At 41.1% G+C, this 15,111-nt stretch overlaps 2 protein-coding genes and 1 long non-coding RNA gene across 6 annotated transcripts; 2 read left to right on the top strand and 1 right to left on the bottom strand.

Moving 5' to 3' along the window:
- Positions 1 to 13: 13 nt before the first annotated feature.
- On the top strand, positions 14 to 875 carry LOC135342945 (uncharacterized). Its single transcript, XR_010397004.1, has 2 exons — positions 14 to 249; positions 710 to 875. It is a non-coding gene; the product is annotated as an uncharacterized LOC135342945 (long non-coding RNA).
- A 378-nt stretch (positions 876 to 1,253) lies between these two features.
- Positions 1,254 to 10,044, top strand: LOC135342938 (protein phosphatase 1 regulatory subunit 21-like). The gene is made up of 29 exons (XM_064539824.1): positions 1,254 to 1,381; positions 1,547 to 1,615; positions 2,453 to 2,596; positions 2,714 to 2,797; positions 2,977 to 3,141; positions 3,267 to 3,322; positions 3,378 to 3,424; positions 3,543 to 3,587; positions 3,736 to 3,791; positions 3,972 to 4,061; positions 4,138 to 4,200; positions 4,276 to 4,374; positions 4,682 to 4,770; positions 4,975 to 5,108; positions 5,415 to 5,504; positions 5,560 to 5,621; positions 6,396 to 6,461; positions 6,521 to 6,601; positions 6,777 to 6,848; positions 7,005 to 7,133; positions 7,213 to 7,275; positions 7,327 to 7,404; positions 7,590 to 7,643; positions 7,710 to 7,751; positions 7,801 to 7,869; positions 7,920 to 7,961; positions 8,103 to 8,201; positions 9,572 to 9,700; positions 9,887 to 10,044. Exons 1-29 carry the CDS (start codon positions 1,328 to 1,330, stop codon positions 9,911 to 9,913), a joined length of 2,298 nt encoding a protein of 765 aa, XP_064395894.1. The 5' UTR covers positions 1,254 to 1,327; the 3' UTR covers positions 9,914 to 10,044.
- A 352-nt stretch (positions 10,045 to 10,396) lies between these two features.
- Positions 10,397 to 13,499, bottom strand: LOC135342939 (uncharacterized). 4 transcript variants are annotated; one of them, XM_064539827.1, is made up of 9 exons: positions 13,347 to 13,499; positions 12,554 to 13,201; positions 12,002 to 12,046; positions 11,846 to 11,953; positions 11,706 to 11,780; positions 11,541 to 11,642; positions 11,461 to 11,493; positions 11,356 to 11,388; positions 10,397 to 11,309 (listed from the first exon to the last, which is right to left on the bottom strand). In XM_064539827.1, exons 2-9 carry the CDS (start codon positions 13,182 to 13,184, stop codon positions 10,450 to 10,452), a joined length of 1,887 nt encoding a protein of 628 aa, XP_064395897.1. In that variant the 5' UTR covers positions 13,185 to 13,201; positions 13,347 to 13,499; the 3' UTR covers positions 10,397 to 10,449. The 4 variants fall into 4 exon arrangements, with proteins under 4 accessions (XP_064395897.1, XP_064395895.1, XP_064395896.1 ...); XM_064539825.1 differs by having other exon boundaries at positions 11,846 to 12,046; XM_064539826.1 differs by having other exon boundaries at positions 11,541 to 11,633; positions 11,846 to 12,046.
- Positions 13,500 to 15,111: the final 1,612 nt, after the last annotated feature.

The raw sequence follows: 15,111 nt of genomic DNA, 5'->3' as shown, positions 1-15,111 counted from the left end.
AGAATAAAGCCTGGCAAGATCTACACACGTGTGCATGTGGTGTTTGGTGAAGAAGTATTAAACTTGTACACATATATAATATATACAGCAAACAGCCAACCATGCAACGAATGTCAATGAATCCAGAAGGTCTGGGCCTCTCCAGTGAACAGGTAAAGAAGATGGAGGAAGAAGAGGCATTGGCTGCAAGATGGAATGTCATATCGAGTGTCACTGCTTTTGGGACGATAGTACTCTTGTTGAGAGTTGGTCAGTCCTCAATACTTCTCATTAGTATTCTAATTTTGGGATGTAGGTATCCACTTATGTGGTGTTTATTGTGTACACTATTAATAGCATATTAAATTATAGCCTCGAGACCAGCCGTTCGTTATCTGAAAGAACGCCTGGTCAAGTTCCAATGTAGCACTCGTCCAGTGGTCCAGGAATTTCTTGGACCAGTAATTGTCCGCCCAAGGTGTATTACCCATGAATATCATTATGATGCTATAAAACGCTGACTCAGCTGGACGAGTGCTACATTGGAACTTCACCAGGCGTTCTTTCAGATAACGAACGGCTGGTCTCGAGGCTAATTAAATTATGTATCATGCACAATGCTACACTCGTCCCCAGGCCCTGACAAATATAATTATGCTCTTTGTGATGTTGTCCATCTGTCAGTATCCGTTACCATTATTATTTCATATGTTGTTGCTGCTGTGTGTAGGTCCGACAGTTTGGAGACTCATTACCAAGCAAATATCATGAGGTGCCACACTCAGTAACTGTCTGTTAGCTACTCCGTGAGCAGTCATAAATTATTTTGTGTTCTCTGAAATCATGAAAACATGTCATCTCATTAATACAGGCATGCATTATTAAGTTGATTTGAATGGGAACATGATGTAATTGCTCTGGAAAGCTTAACTGCAATATTATATGGAAATCTTGTTGAACGGACTAATACACTTGATAGCATAAAGCATGTGGTAAATTGCTACATCCCATAATATCGTATACATGTAGTTGGTATGCATTGACAGTTCAGCAGCATGGTGTCCTCTGGTATATGAATAGGCTATCATTAAGTTTGATATTTAGCAACCTCTTTACGGGCGCCCCAAACACTATAGCTAAAAATGGTGTCTAGTACACAGTACATGGTATCAAGAGTCAGAACTTCTATCTCATTCCTAATGAACTTTTGATGGGAACTCTGATGGTATGATATGAATAGGCTATCATTAATTTTGCAACCTCTTTAACAAGCCCCGCCCCCAAACACACTATAGCTAAAAAGCAGAAAAGGGATTGTTGAGTACGAGTTCGAGTGTACAAGTTAAGTATGGGTACTGAGCTTCAAGGAAAGTATCAGAAGCTTGCTCAAGAATATGCTAAGGTATAATCTCTATTCTGTACACAGCTACGTATACCATGGAGCTCATCTTTAGATCTATCTGCAATGGATAATTAATTGTTAGGATATAAGTATAGGTCATAGAGCAATCAGTCCATCCTTGAATACTATGTGTACTCTTTATTCAGTTTTGATCAATCTATATAGCTCAGGTCCCAAGTTGATGTACTGAAGAAAGCCATACGTGATGAGCAATCAAGCAAAGCACAGCTAGAGGTACGTCACGCACTGGGACAACTCTCAACACGGTAGCTTGCCAGTCCAAGAGAAAGGGAGTGGTTTCTAGTCTAAGGCCGTTGAATATGTGCTTTTATTGATCTCCTTGATAGCAGAAACCAGATATAATACTGGTTATACCATGGGGTACCGGGTATATGTACTCGCTGACTTGCAAGCCACCAATTCAAATGGAGTGTCTTGAGGACGACTTGTTGCACCCCCTGTAGAGGATTTACCTTTAAAGTTCTAAGACATGTCATGTAGTTTTTCAGATCAAATGGCACATACAGTGTATACGGCACCGAAGTTATTATTGTACATGAAAAGGGATGTAAGCTATTAAAAAGGCGTAGAATATATTTGGATTTTCATATCCGTTACGTGATCCATGTTCAATGGCATACCGATAACCGATAACCTCCTCTCTGAGTGTGTTCAAGACGTTGCTTATTCCATTTTCACAATAACAGCCAATTATTCCCGCACTATTCCAGTGTAAACCACCAACACAAAACAGACGCTACATATCACAAATTAGTAATGGCTACATATATGGCTCTGTTAACTCTATATCCAGGAACTTATACCAAGTAGATAGAAAAAGTACCCGTAGGGTCTACATGCATGTATGTATACACTCCTGATTCTGTAGTGACCTATTTCCAAAGTCGTAGTGACCTATTTCCAAAGTCAGCATTACATGCATTAATACAATGTGCCCATTATGCCACTCACAAAAAATGTGGCTCTTTTTATGCTCTCAAAAATCATGTTAACAAATAATTAAGACAACCCTTCTCAGATTGTTACACCTGATGTGCTCCACCCCCACAGGAGGCAGTGAGAGAGAAGACACTGAGTCTGAGGAAGTATGTTCAAGAAAACGAGAGCCTTGAGTTTCGAAACCAACAGCTTAGCAAGAGAGTGGCTATGCTGCAGGACGACCTTAGCAGCCCAGCCAGAACAAGGAAGAAAAAGGTGTGTCGATCAATATAGTGTGTGCAGTGTACGAATTGTGCCTGCCAGGGTGTATTGGCTACAAGTTTGTGTGTTTTACTGAGTGCTAGAGGCTTCATTGAAATCTCACACGTGCAGGGAAATGATGGAACTGGCATGTCTGAAGTTCACACACAAGAGCTGGCCGCAAAGATTTCAGAGAATGAGCGACTGCATATGAAGGTAGACTAAGAATGGGGCTTAGTAGCACTTACATATAATGTATGTGTATAATAAGGTTCGTTGTAGCCTATATTCAATATACTTCATTAAGAACATTAGACGCTATTTTCGATAGCCATCAGCCATACTTGCACTTTATACATAATTATAGTATATGCAACATTTTATGTCTTCTGTAGTTGTTGGAGTTGACTCAGAAGTCTGAGCGTACAATCTCATCACTAGAGAATAAGATAGCAAACCTGGAGAGGGAGGTGGCCACACATAATGTCGGAGCGGAGGAGGTGAACAGGGAACATTCCCAACTCATGGAGGTCATAAAGAACGATAAAGCAATGGTTGAAGTGAGTTAATTGTTATAATGATATCTTTCCATAATTGGTTAGTGGGAGTGTCTTACTCTTACATGTTCGTACTGTTTAGCCATGAGCACCACACAACCCGTTCTTTATTTTATGGCTTGTTGCAGGCACAGCTGGCTGTACAAGTCAGTGAAGTGCATGAGCTTAGAAAGAATGTCCAGAGGTAAGATTGTTATACATCACTTCAGGCCGTTTTATACTGTCAGTTTTATTTCCAGACTGCAGGTTACTACCCACATTGAGAGCAAACCAGTGGAGAAACCCAGTGAGTTGGAAAATTACATATTGTTCTGAGAGTACATAATACACAACTAGCCCGGTACATACATACATTAACATCGAGTTTATGTTAAGACAGTATGCATGCGATCTTCATTATGCAGGCACAGCTGTAGCTGCAGTTCATCCCAGTTCTAGGTTGTTTGAAGGTTTGTTTACGACATTCTATTAAAATAGTGACACACAAAAACAGGGTGTCTCAACTCTTGTCTACGTACAGTATATGATGTAATGCAGTAATGATAGCCCATGCATGCTTAGTATATTATAATCAACTCTCCGTTTTGATCGGCACAGGCTTGGATAGCTCTCACTGTTCACTCAACGTGCCGGTAGTAGACACCAAGCTGCAGGTGATTGCATGGATACTTTAATCTGGTATAGTACATTTATATGCTTATCACATTGAGCTATAGATATTACTACTTTGTTTTCAAGGCCCTAGCAAGTGTGATTTTCAACTGCAGAAGAGCCTTTCAAAACGCTTGTCACGTTGTGAACCATAACCTCTCCTGACTCAATTAATCCTTTAGAATGAGGTTCTAAGTGCCCTGAAAGGAGGACTGGAACTGTTCTCTACCTTCACCACTCAACTGTCTACATTCCATTCCTACCTAGAACAGGTATCAAGACCATATACCTGTAAATAGTGTACAAGATACGAGCTTTGCAAGCTCTGCTGTACTTCTTCCTTTTTAGCGTTGTAAGACTTATCCAAGGGATGTGACTGGCGGTGTTCATATGTCTGTGATTAACCAAAAGGTAAGTGAATAATTCACCTAAATCCGTCCATTCTGTTCCATACTAAGCCTGTCTGGTCTGTGTTCCTCTCACTAGTTGTGTGAGCTCCTACACGAGTCCTCATCCTTTACACGACCTCTCCTCACCTCCCTCACCCACTACTGTGACCATCTCACACAGTCACCCTTCTCTGTTGTGAGTGTATTAGCTACAGTAGCTGTGATATGGTTCTGGATCTCTATCAGGTGTAGTTTACGGGCGACAGCTGTCAATATAGTTTTGCTTAATGTTTATGCATTTATCCTCAAGAAAGCTTTTCTTCACTATGTACCCAGTCATGAGTCCACTGCAGTCTACTCGAATCCTCGATCTGTACATTTGTTCTGTCCTTGTTTGCCATACATTAATTTATTGAGATTTGCATGTATTGTACATACATGAATGCATGCGCATGATTTTCACATCACTTGAAGACTGTCCTGACTCTTCTATATACTCACAGGCTTCAGGTGCTGAACTGACCGATTTTTCCAACTCCCATCAAAAGTTTGTGTCCTACCTGGAGACACTTACCCCCTATCTGCAGCTAAGGTGGGTACATGAGCTAGCACTGTACATGTACGGGTATCTAATCATGCAGTATACTGCAAATACCATCTTTTGTAGCTCACACTGTTACAGTAATCTGTAAGATTATAGGCTCCAATGTGGAATAAATAATGTGTACTGTAATACTGGAACAATCGTTGAATTAATTGTCTACAATATAATATACCTTTGCTCCTGTGCGTGCAGCCTTGAGGAGGAGAGTGCTGAGATGATCTGCGGTCCTCAACTGACTGAGAGCAATGAGCGTGTGTCTCAGTGCCTCACACACATAACCAATGTCTTCCTCTCCATCCATGACTATCTAAACATCATCTGCACTGGTGAGGCAGCTCTGAACGTTCGGTATTGTTGTAATAGCTAGTCGAGCTTGTGGTAACGGAAAACTATAGCTTCTATAATCATTGGGATTGATATCGATATAAATTATGTGCGTGTGAAAACTTCTTTATTCAAAGTTAATTGAAGCCATTTATGAGCCTCTTTTTGATAGAAAGTGATCATTGTGACCTTGTATCCTTATACTGCATGTATAGCGGGATATTTTCGCGGGTGTAAAAATTTTCGCTATTTGGCTCTAGAGCCCTTAGCAGAAATATTCGTGGGTGCGTTACCAACCAATCAAACAGGTCCCTCTACTGGCATCTCCCCCACCAATGTGGCTCACTGTCTCAATAAACTGCAAGTTTGTCTCAAGGAGGCCAGTGAAGATGTTGCAGGTATAGTACACAGTAGAGGATATGCTGAGAATCACAATGTGTACTGTATATACAGTTTTGTCGGAGCATTTCTCCACCAAGATTGCTCAAGAGTACACCCTGCCCATTGCCTCACAGGTGGGTTAGTCAGTGAATTCCCATTAGAAATTCAAGAATTAAATGTATGTATAAATTATACACAATGTCACGTACACTTCATTGTTAGATCCGTGTATTTAGATTTGAAGTATAATATTGCACTAGAACTACTCTTGGTTCTAATTGGTTGGTTGGTGAATTTCTTTAGTCTCTTTGTACTCATGCATAGCCTACATGCTTGCTCACAACAAGTAATAGTAGATTTTGCTTCGTTGTCGTGCAAAAGCTTAGAAGCTTGGACTAGGCCTTTATTCGAGGCACGTATTTGCAGCTGCCATACCAGAATAGGGTCACTAAATTAGAAAGCTAAAATTATGATTGTGGTTGTTGCTAAACATAAGAACATAAGAACATAAGAACTCCAGAGTCGACATTTCTTTGCATGCTGACTTAGCTGTGATTCTATGCGCATGCACCACTAAAACTCCGTTATCAAACTTCAGCATGCCTCAGGCTACTTAATAGTAATGATTGCTGCAGTAGCCACACCTGAGACGCCAAATTAACACCAAGTATACTACATCTACTGCATAACTCTCCTCGAGTTTCTATTTATTATTCATGTCAGCACCTGAGGGTTCTAGTTGAGTCACGCGTACTACACACGCACACACACTCCACACACAATTGGAAAGTATAACTAGTTTCACTCATGCATGCGGTCCTCATTTTATTGTCTAGTGCTGATCGCGACTACCATTAAATGTGGTGATTAAATACCATTATCAATTTGGGTATCCTTCCTCCCTGCAGAGGCTGAACACAACCAATGAATGCATTGTGTCCTCTCTCAACGGAATAAGCTCCACTGCACAACAGGTGAGTATGTCCAATCACTGTATAGCTTCACCATCACTATGGTAACTCACTTTCCCCAGTTGAGTGGGTTCCTGCAGTCTAATAGAGCGCTATTTAAGTCCTCACTTGAGCAGTCGGCCCTCAGTGCTAACAAAGACGTGGTAAAAAATCTATATCAGATTTTGTTTTTGATCCACTATTATTAGCTTGGACTGTTTCAATCTAGCCTTTGGCTGATTACTAAGGTAGCATGGACATCATCCATGAACCCTGTATATTCCTAAGAATACGTGCTATGTATGTAAGGTAACTGCTGTTAACCACCATCTAATGCAGCAGTCAGACCAGTCCAGTGTTCTGCAGACACTCAGAATCAGAGCCACTGGCTATATGAGGAACCTCAATAATGTGAGTTGGCCAGCCCATATCCCTGTACTTATTATGCATTCGGTCAGCAATGAGATGCTGTAATTCTTGTTTCATGCGTCCAATAATTTATGTGCTTGCATAATTATGTGACACAAATGGCTGTAAGATAGTCTCTTGATCCTTTTGCATGTACAGGAGTGTCCCGAGTCCATTCCGTACACACTAGCTGTGTACAATGCAAAATCTCAGTCCAGTTCATCGGAACGCCAGACATTCCTACAGCAGGTGACGGCTAATCAGGACAAGCTCACCAAGTTGGAGCAGGTATTTCGAATGATAAAAGTGTTAATTGATTTATGTACCTATACACTAACATTTTGCATATTGTCGTTATTCTGTTCAGGAGAAGGAGACTTTGATTTTAGACTTGCAGTTACTTAAAGTGAAATTTGAGAAAGAACAGAAAGTATGCCCCAATGAGACTAATCACTACTGTCGTTTATTTTGTTTGGTATAGAAAGTGTTGACTTTGGACGGTTTGTTAGCTCAGGGGAAGACAAGTTCCTCCAACAACCCTACCTCAGCCAACCCACTAGTGAGTGCGTGTGATATACATGTATATATCATTGCATGAGCTCACTTTTGTTATACTCGTGCATTAGTGATGACCCATGCTTTACTATGATAACTAAAGTCTACCGTATTACTAGAATGTTTTACGAGCAATAAACATATGCGATTTTGTCTTAACATGCACACTAATGTGTATTTACCCTCTAGTCTCAGGTAACAGCTGCTTCCAACCTTCCGAACATGCAAGCTCTGTCTGACTCGGTAAGACTTTGATCTGTACACCCAGCCCCTTGATCCATAATTACATTCCTTGTATCACATACACAGGTGGGCTGCTTGTCTGCCAGCTCAGCTGAAGGACTAGAAAAGGTTCCTTAAATCATGAACATGTTTACTTAACACATAATTGGTTCTGTAGGAACCTTTGGATGATATGTCAATGGTCAGACAGCACTTTGTGGACAGAATAACTGAGATAAGCACACAGGTGAGCTTTGGACTAAGTAAACACATTCCTCACTCGTGGACTGCTTGCAGGTTCAAGACGCTGACAGCAAAGCTGCCTATTACTATACTGAGGTGAATGCATTCAATTCTTAAATATCATGGGAAATACTTTGCATAATTATGACGTGCTAATAATCAACGGCCGAAGGTTTAGCACTTCAGTACTCCACTTCTAGTTGTTGTTCTACCATCATGCACATTGTTCCACTGCAGTGTCGAGGGCTCCACAAACAGTTAGCTCACAGCTCCACACTAAGAACTAAACTGGCTCAAGATCTGGACACTGCTAGAGATGCACTACAGCAACTGCAGGTGAATAATCAAGCTCTACAATAATTGTATGCTTTGTAGGAAAGTAAATTTGAGGGGGAGCATTAATTAATTATGCCTCGGTGCGCATGTGCAAGCGAGGTATATGGTAGTGTGTTTGTGTGTCTGTGTGTGTGTGTAGACTGCTACAGCTGCTCAAGGATCAATGATGTGCAAGTAAGAGTTTCTATAGGCTTCTAGTCATGTTTTCTTGGATTTTAATTCGTGGGTTTACAAAATAATGCCTAGTTTTGCTTACTTGGAATGTCATTGCAGCCTTTTCAGAAGAGCACGTAGCCAAACTTGTTTACCGAGTGTTGCTACTCTACTTATTAGTTAGCTCTGCACTAGAACGCTAGCTATTGGTAGCTGCAAGAGTGAGAAGAGAGCTGCAAGGCTCTGCTGCACCATAGATAGAAGAGTAAGAGGGATTGGTAACGGAAGCAGTTCACGTGATCATTTTACATTGAATCTGCAGTAAAACCTTGAAAACTATCTGCGTTAGGCCCTATAAACGAGGCTATTTTGCCGGGTAACTCGCTCAAAATAAGAAAGTTGTGTTTCCTCGAGACATCATCTCTTTCAGCATGCCCAGTCTGTGAGCCACGTGTAGTACTCAGAGGTCCGACATGCGTGCACGAATCACTACAAGTTCAGTGCATTTGGCCTGGACGTTATCACGTGACCGCAATGACATCAATGCACCGAACTTGTAGTGATTCGTGCACGCATGTCGGACCTCTTCTGTGTAGTACTTGCTAATGACTGACCACACCCAGTAAAAAGGGACATTCCAATAAAGTTATAGGCAAACAGCTGCTATTTATAGTCTTGTATTGCTAAAACGTGTAAGCGTGCTGGTTATAACTGCTAAAATAGGTATAGACCTTTATGTGAGTTGCACAGACTGAGCATATTTGTGTGTGTAGAAATAGGTCATCAGTTCACCTAGCTGGATCACACCCATCTACAGCTTTGGCTTGTTGACACAGCCTCGATTAAACTGCGGGTAAAGCAGATGTTACACGTGGGTACTTCCGTTACCAATCCCTCTTCTATCTATGGCTGCACTGATGCAGCCATTAATTTTAGACTTGAAGTTTTGGCATCGATCGTTTTTAACAATCACGATCGATCATTACCCACTCTTTGAGTTTGCATGCAGCAAAATTAATTACTGCAAAAATGTTCATCGTGTGTATAAAAGCTATTAGTAGCTTTATGTTATGTAGCTTTGGCATCTCCACCGAGGCATCAGTACCTGCGGTGCTTTCATCGTATTTGTAGGGAGATGTATGTTCCTAGTTGGAGTTCTACTACCTAATACATGCATGTACAAATGCACGAACTTGGATTGTCTTGTACACATGTAGGATCAACTGGCTACTACGTCTAATAGCTATGAGAAGCAACTGAGTGCAATGTCAGACCACCTCTGTGAGGTCAATGACAAGCTGCTCAAACAGTCAGACGAGTTGGAGGTGCTCAAGAAATCCAGTAAGGTAAGGCTTCTCTGTCATAATTTTATGCATCAGCGATAGTACAAGCCTCGGCTAAGAGAACATGTACGTGCACAGTATATACTCATAGGGAGTTACTTCAAGCTCTGCTGTATATAGAGTTTGTGCATGCCTTACGTACATCGTTACTAATCACTCGCTATTCACTATTGATTATCCTTTTTTCAGAGTAAGAGATGGACAGGAAAATCGTAGACAAAACAAGACTTATATAATAGTACATGTGTAGCAGTAGGCACAATGAAGCTATATGCTGTTGTTAGATCTATTGTGTGTGTGTGTTCTTCATATACATAAGCAGGTAGATCTACATTTTTGGGTGAGAATTATGCTAATGCGGGGTCTAGGCACCTTTGTAATAGGCAGATTTTACAGAAATACAGGTCAGTATTATAATTGTAGTGTAATAGCACAAATACAGGTCAGTATTATAGTATAAGCATTTATAAATTTCGGTGAATTTCAAGGGCTCGTAACTAAGAAGCCATACGACAAATGGGGTTAAAATTGGTTATAATATAACCAACCATATTATGGTAAGGTATGTATATGCCCAGTTTCGTTGAAATCGGAGGTGGTGCTCATTTTTGTGTGTTGAGTTGACATGGAATATCCCTTGAGCATAAAGAAATAGTCGAGCAACACAATCTACCAACCCCTACTGTAGAGACATACTGGTACGGCTCGACACTACCTTGTTTTTCGATTTGGCAAAGCAAAACACACATACATCACAAGCAGAAATTATGCCTGGTATAAAGACAGCAACAACAAAAGAGTAAAAAAACTAAAAGAAAAAGTAGCACTATTGTGACAGTAATTCCCAACACAGGGGAAATCTGAAATGCAATAGTGTTGACATCAACATAAAATACATCGTCCGCAGTTGTATTCGAAATGTTTCCCACCAAGCATGCTAATGAGCCAGAAAATGAGAAAGGGATAACACAATGCTCTTTGTTCGCAATAGTGCATATATGCTCAAGGTGTGTGGTGATAATAGACTTGTTGTCAAAGCTTACATTCATGTGATACTCGGTATTTGCGATTGGGAAAGACAAAAGAATGTTTAGATTGTAGTATGTACTTTCGGTCACTCTATGCACGCAATGATGGGTTTTCCCATCAGAAAAGGCTTTGTTATGACAAACTACATTCTCTTCATCCAAGGGATTGAAACCATATACTTCGAGGCCAATAGTCAAGTAGACATCAACATGTGCATTATTGTTGGTATCCAACAGCTGCAAATCATAAATGAACTCTGTACCTTCAAGAAGATACATATTAGTTATATTTTTTAAATGTTTTATATGCTGAGGGCTTGGATTAGCTGGTAAATTAGCACAGTCCCCATCATACCGATAAACGCCCACAGGCTCAATTATCCGATATCCATAGACATCAACAATTCTGACGAAAAAGTGGTTGATACGCCCAAGAACAATGATGTTTCCTTCCTTTCCTTGTGTGGACATTGGCTTTGTCTTTATTAGATGTATCCAAGCAGTGCCAGACACAACACCAACCACTACCAGAAACATCAGCAGGCCTACTATCGCTCCAACACAACAGAACTTGGTACAAAAAGCTGCAATATGCACGTTGTATTTTTATTCTAATAAAGAGCCACATACCCTTCCTTGGACCTTGAGTAGGGAATCCTATACCTGTAGTGAAAAAGTGATGACAGGGTTAGCTCTGTCTGGAAGGCCTAGACAAAGGCTAATAGTGATACTTACTTCTTGCGGGTTTAGGAAGAAAATGTTCAATTTCTGTGGGGTGATAATGACTTTTTTGAGCGCTGTAAAGAAAAGCATACCTTCATCATCTGAGGATTCATGATCAGTGCTTGAGTTTGATTCGTCGTTTGGTGCCTGTTGCTGCTTCTGAGCATTTGATGTCACCGTGGCTTCTGAAGCTTCTGAAGAGGAAAAGCACAATTCATGCGCACATGAAAAGTACCTACACATATTGAATCTTATACCAGTAATTATCTCATTAAAGATTGAGCCATTTTGTGGGGCACTCCTTGATACTTCTTCATTGTTTATCGAGTGACCTGGATAACAACAACAATATGGCATCAATATATACCACATTCATTACCAATCTGTAGTACTTTACCTTTAGGTTGATCCACAAATTCACTTAACTCCTGTAATCTGCGTCGTGATTTGCGTTTTCGTTGCAACAGCTTTTTCCTTTCACATTCGGAAAGAACTTCAGAAGACGCTATGAGTAAATTAATTAGAAAATATGAGTAATGAATAGATAACCCACAATTGAGACCTGACGTTTTCTGATCACGACTTGATGAACATGTATCTGGAGAGTAGGGCTCCATTATCAACAGTATCAGAACGTGATTTACAATGTCAAAAAAACTGCCTAGAAAATATAATATACGTTGATTAAACGCCCGGGCATTTATTTCAGATCGAAGTCTTTAGAGGGGGCGTTTAAACGAGGAGGGCGTTTATTGTTATGTCTACTCCATGCAAAACTCTTGCACAGCAGCAGTTATTGTGCTCTTCTTGGGCTGCTGTCTCAGCTTAAATCTATTTCTCAGCTTAAATTTAAGTCATAGGAGTGCCCTCTGTGTCGGTATCTCTCTCTCTGCCATCGATGCATCATTATTATTCTATGCTGCAACTGCCATGCTTGCAACAGGTTCCATGTGCTATTTCAGCTCCACCCACAGTGCCACGCCCCATATATGGGCGATTATTTAAGATGGGCGTTATTGACAAAGACAGAGCTTTTACCCTGGGCGTTTAAATGAGATGGGCGTTTATTCAAGGAGGGCGTTTAATCAAGTAAATAATACGGTACCTGATTGATAAGTAGGTACTCTAGGCAAATCAACGCTGTGGTAGTACTGGTCGAGGCATTTGATGCACTGACGTGCACCATACTTTGTGAATGCTTTCAGTAGCTCTTCAGTGTAATCGCACCCAATAAGCTTATTCTGAATAAGCCTTACAAAAAGGTCTGGCAAATGTTTGAGATTTTGGTAATTCATATTCAAATACGAAGGGCGGCAGAAGTGCTTCTGAAGTCTTAGCTCCAATTCCAAACCTCTGGACTTGATTCCAACTCTCACAAGGCACGAGTAAAACTTGTCGTCCTTTGTAAGCTCATGATCCTTCAGCGGAAGTGGAATGTCAAGTCCATAGGCAGGCATGCAGTCAACAAGATGAACTCCCCTTAACTCTTCACCCAGCTGTTTTAGGGCATTGGCGAACACTTGCAGTATTTGCTTCTCGTCTCCTGGTCTACTGCCATGACTGGCAAGAAGATAATTGTAAAGCTGTGATGGTTTCAATATCTGCTCATAGGACACAAATTTTATGCGAGGGTAGAGACCTAACTTAAGAAAAGCAACACTCTCTGGCGTAAGATGATTATCAACCAGCTGCAACCAGATTTGAATACTTTCAGAGCTTACAGTGCGTTGTGCCATTGCTAATGGCCGCTATCCTGCATGAGAAATATAGAATACATCTGCGATAATTATTATCGATGTTGACTAGATCTATACTAGCTATAGATCTATAGGTTTTTATACCATAAAGTAATAACAGTACATTAAAATAGCTGGATGCAGAGCTATGTAAACTTGTACCTGAATCCTTCTCACGTTTAATAAGTACAGTATAGTACCAAGAGTTTATGATAGAGAGAGTATCGAACGTAGGCATACACATCAGATGTATGCGGAGAGTAACGTGACTTCCTGTATCTGTCACAAGCTTGGAATTTGCACACTGACCAATCCAAGCGTGGGTGATGTAATCTATCAACCCATCCAAGTGTGGGTGATGTAATCTACTTTCTTGATAGATGACATCACCACACTTGGATTGGTCAGTGTGCAAATTCCAAGGTTGTGACAGATACAGGAAGTCACATTACTCTCCGCATACATCTGATGTACAGTATGCCGGCCTTATGGCGCGTATGGCGCGCCGTGTGTTTCAATAACAATGTCTGCATGTACATAGGCGTGCCCTGGTGTGAATATACCTAGATAGCATGCATGTGCAATGATCGCCTTATGCAGTGATCATGTCTGCACATGCAACCATTAATCTCTGCGTGTGCAGTAATCATGTCTGCACATGCAACCATTAATCTCTGCACATGCAGTGATCATGTCTGCACATGCAACCATTAATCTCTGCACATGCAGTGATCATGTCTGCACATGCAGCCATTAGTCTGTGCACATGCAGTGATCATGTCTGCACATGCAACCATTAATCTCTGCACATGCAGTGATCATGTCTGCACATGCAACCATTAGTCTCTGCGTGTGCAGTGATCATGTCTGTACATGCAGTGATCATGTCTGCACATGCAACCATTAGTCTGTGCACATGCAGTGATCATGTCTCCTTGTCAAAGGTTTCTTTCAAAGATTTCACAATGACAGAGGGCATGTGATTTAAGCTGTTAGTATGGCGCGCCGTGTGTTTCAATAACAATGTCTGCATATACATAGGAGTGTCCTGGTGTGAATATACCGACATAGCATGCACGTGCAATGATCGCCTTATGCAGTGATCATGTCTGCACATGCAACCATTAGTCTCTGCACATGCAGTGATCATGTCTGCACATGCAACCATTAGTCTCTGCACATGCAGTGATCATGTCTGCACATGCAACCATTAGTCTCTGCACATGCAGTGATCATGTCTGCACATGCAACCATTAGTCTCTGCGTGTGCAGTGATCATGTCTGCACATGCAACCATTAATCTCTGCACATGCAGTGATCATGTCTGCACATGCAACCATTAATCTCTGCACATGCAGTGATCATGTCTGCACATGCAACCATTAGTCTCTGCACATGCAGTGATCATGTCTGCACATGCAACCATTAGTCTCTGCACATGCAGTGATCATGTCTGCACATGCAACCATTAGTCTCTGCGTGTGCAGTGATCATGTCTGCACATGCAACCATTAATCTCTGCACATGCAGTGATCATGTCTGCACATGCAACCATTAGTCTCTACACATGCAGTGATCATGTCTGCACATGCAACCATTAGTCTCTACACATGCAGTGATCATGTCTGTACATGCAACCATTAGTCTCTGCGTGTGCAGTGATCATGTCTGCACATGCAACCATTAATCTCTGCACATGCAGTGATCATGTCTGCACATGCAACCATTAATCTCTGCACATGCAGTACAGTACAGTATAGACCTGAGTCCCATTGAGAAACATATACTTTGACCTGATGCAGCAGCTCTATTTAAAGCACGTGTATCAAAGATGTATTAAAAATTAATGATGGATATAATAGATGATATGGACATGGATGAAGACGAATCTGCCATTGAAGTACTCGGCTGGAACACATTTTGCATG

This window comes from Halichondria panicea, chromosome 10, assembly GCF_963675165.1.
Source record: "Halichondria panicea chromosome 10, odHalPani1.1, whole genome shotgun sequence".
Taxonomy (NCBI): Eukaryota; Metazoa; Porifera; class Demospongiae; order Suberitida; family Halichondriidae; genus Halichondria; species Halichondria panicea.
The sequence above is the reverse complement of the archived record's forward strand: the minus strand, read 5'-3'. Positions and strand labels throughout refer to the sequence as shown.

Excerpts from the sequence above, each read along its gene's own strand:
- LOC135342938 (XM_064539824.1), top strand. The coding sequence starts at position 1,328 with ATGGGTACTGAGCTTCAAGGAAAGTATCAGAAGCTTGCTCAAGAATAT. Across the intron at positions 1,382-1,546 it reads TTGCTCAAGAATATGCTAAG|CTCAGGTCCCAAGTTGATGT; the intron begins GTATAATCTCTA and ends CAATCTATATAG. Across the intron at positions 7,405-7,589 it reads CTACCTCAGCCAACCCACTA|TCTCAGGTAACAGCTGCTTC; the intron begins GTGAGTGCGTGT and ends TTTACCCTCTAG.
- LOC135342939 (XM_064539825.1), bottom strand. The coding sequence starts at position 13,184 with ATGGCACAACGCACTGTAAGCTCTGAAAGTATTCAAATCTGGTTGCAG. Across the intron at positions 11,494-11,540 it reads TGAATCCTCAGATGATGAAG|AAATTGAACATTTTCTTCCT; the intron begins GTATGCTTTTCT and ends ATCACCCCACAG. Across the intron at positions 11,389-11,460 it reads TCTTCCTAAACCCGCAAGAA|GTATAGGATTCCCTACTCAA; the intron begins GTAAGTATCACT and ends TTTTCACTACAG.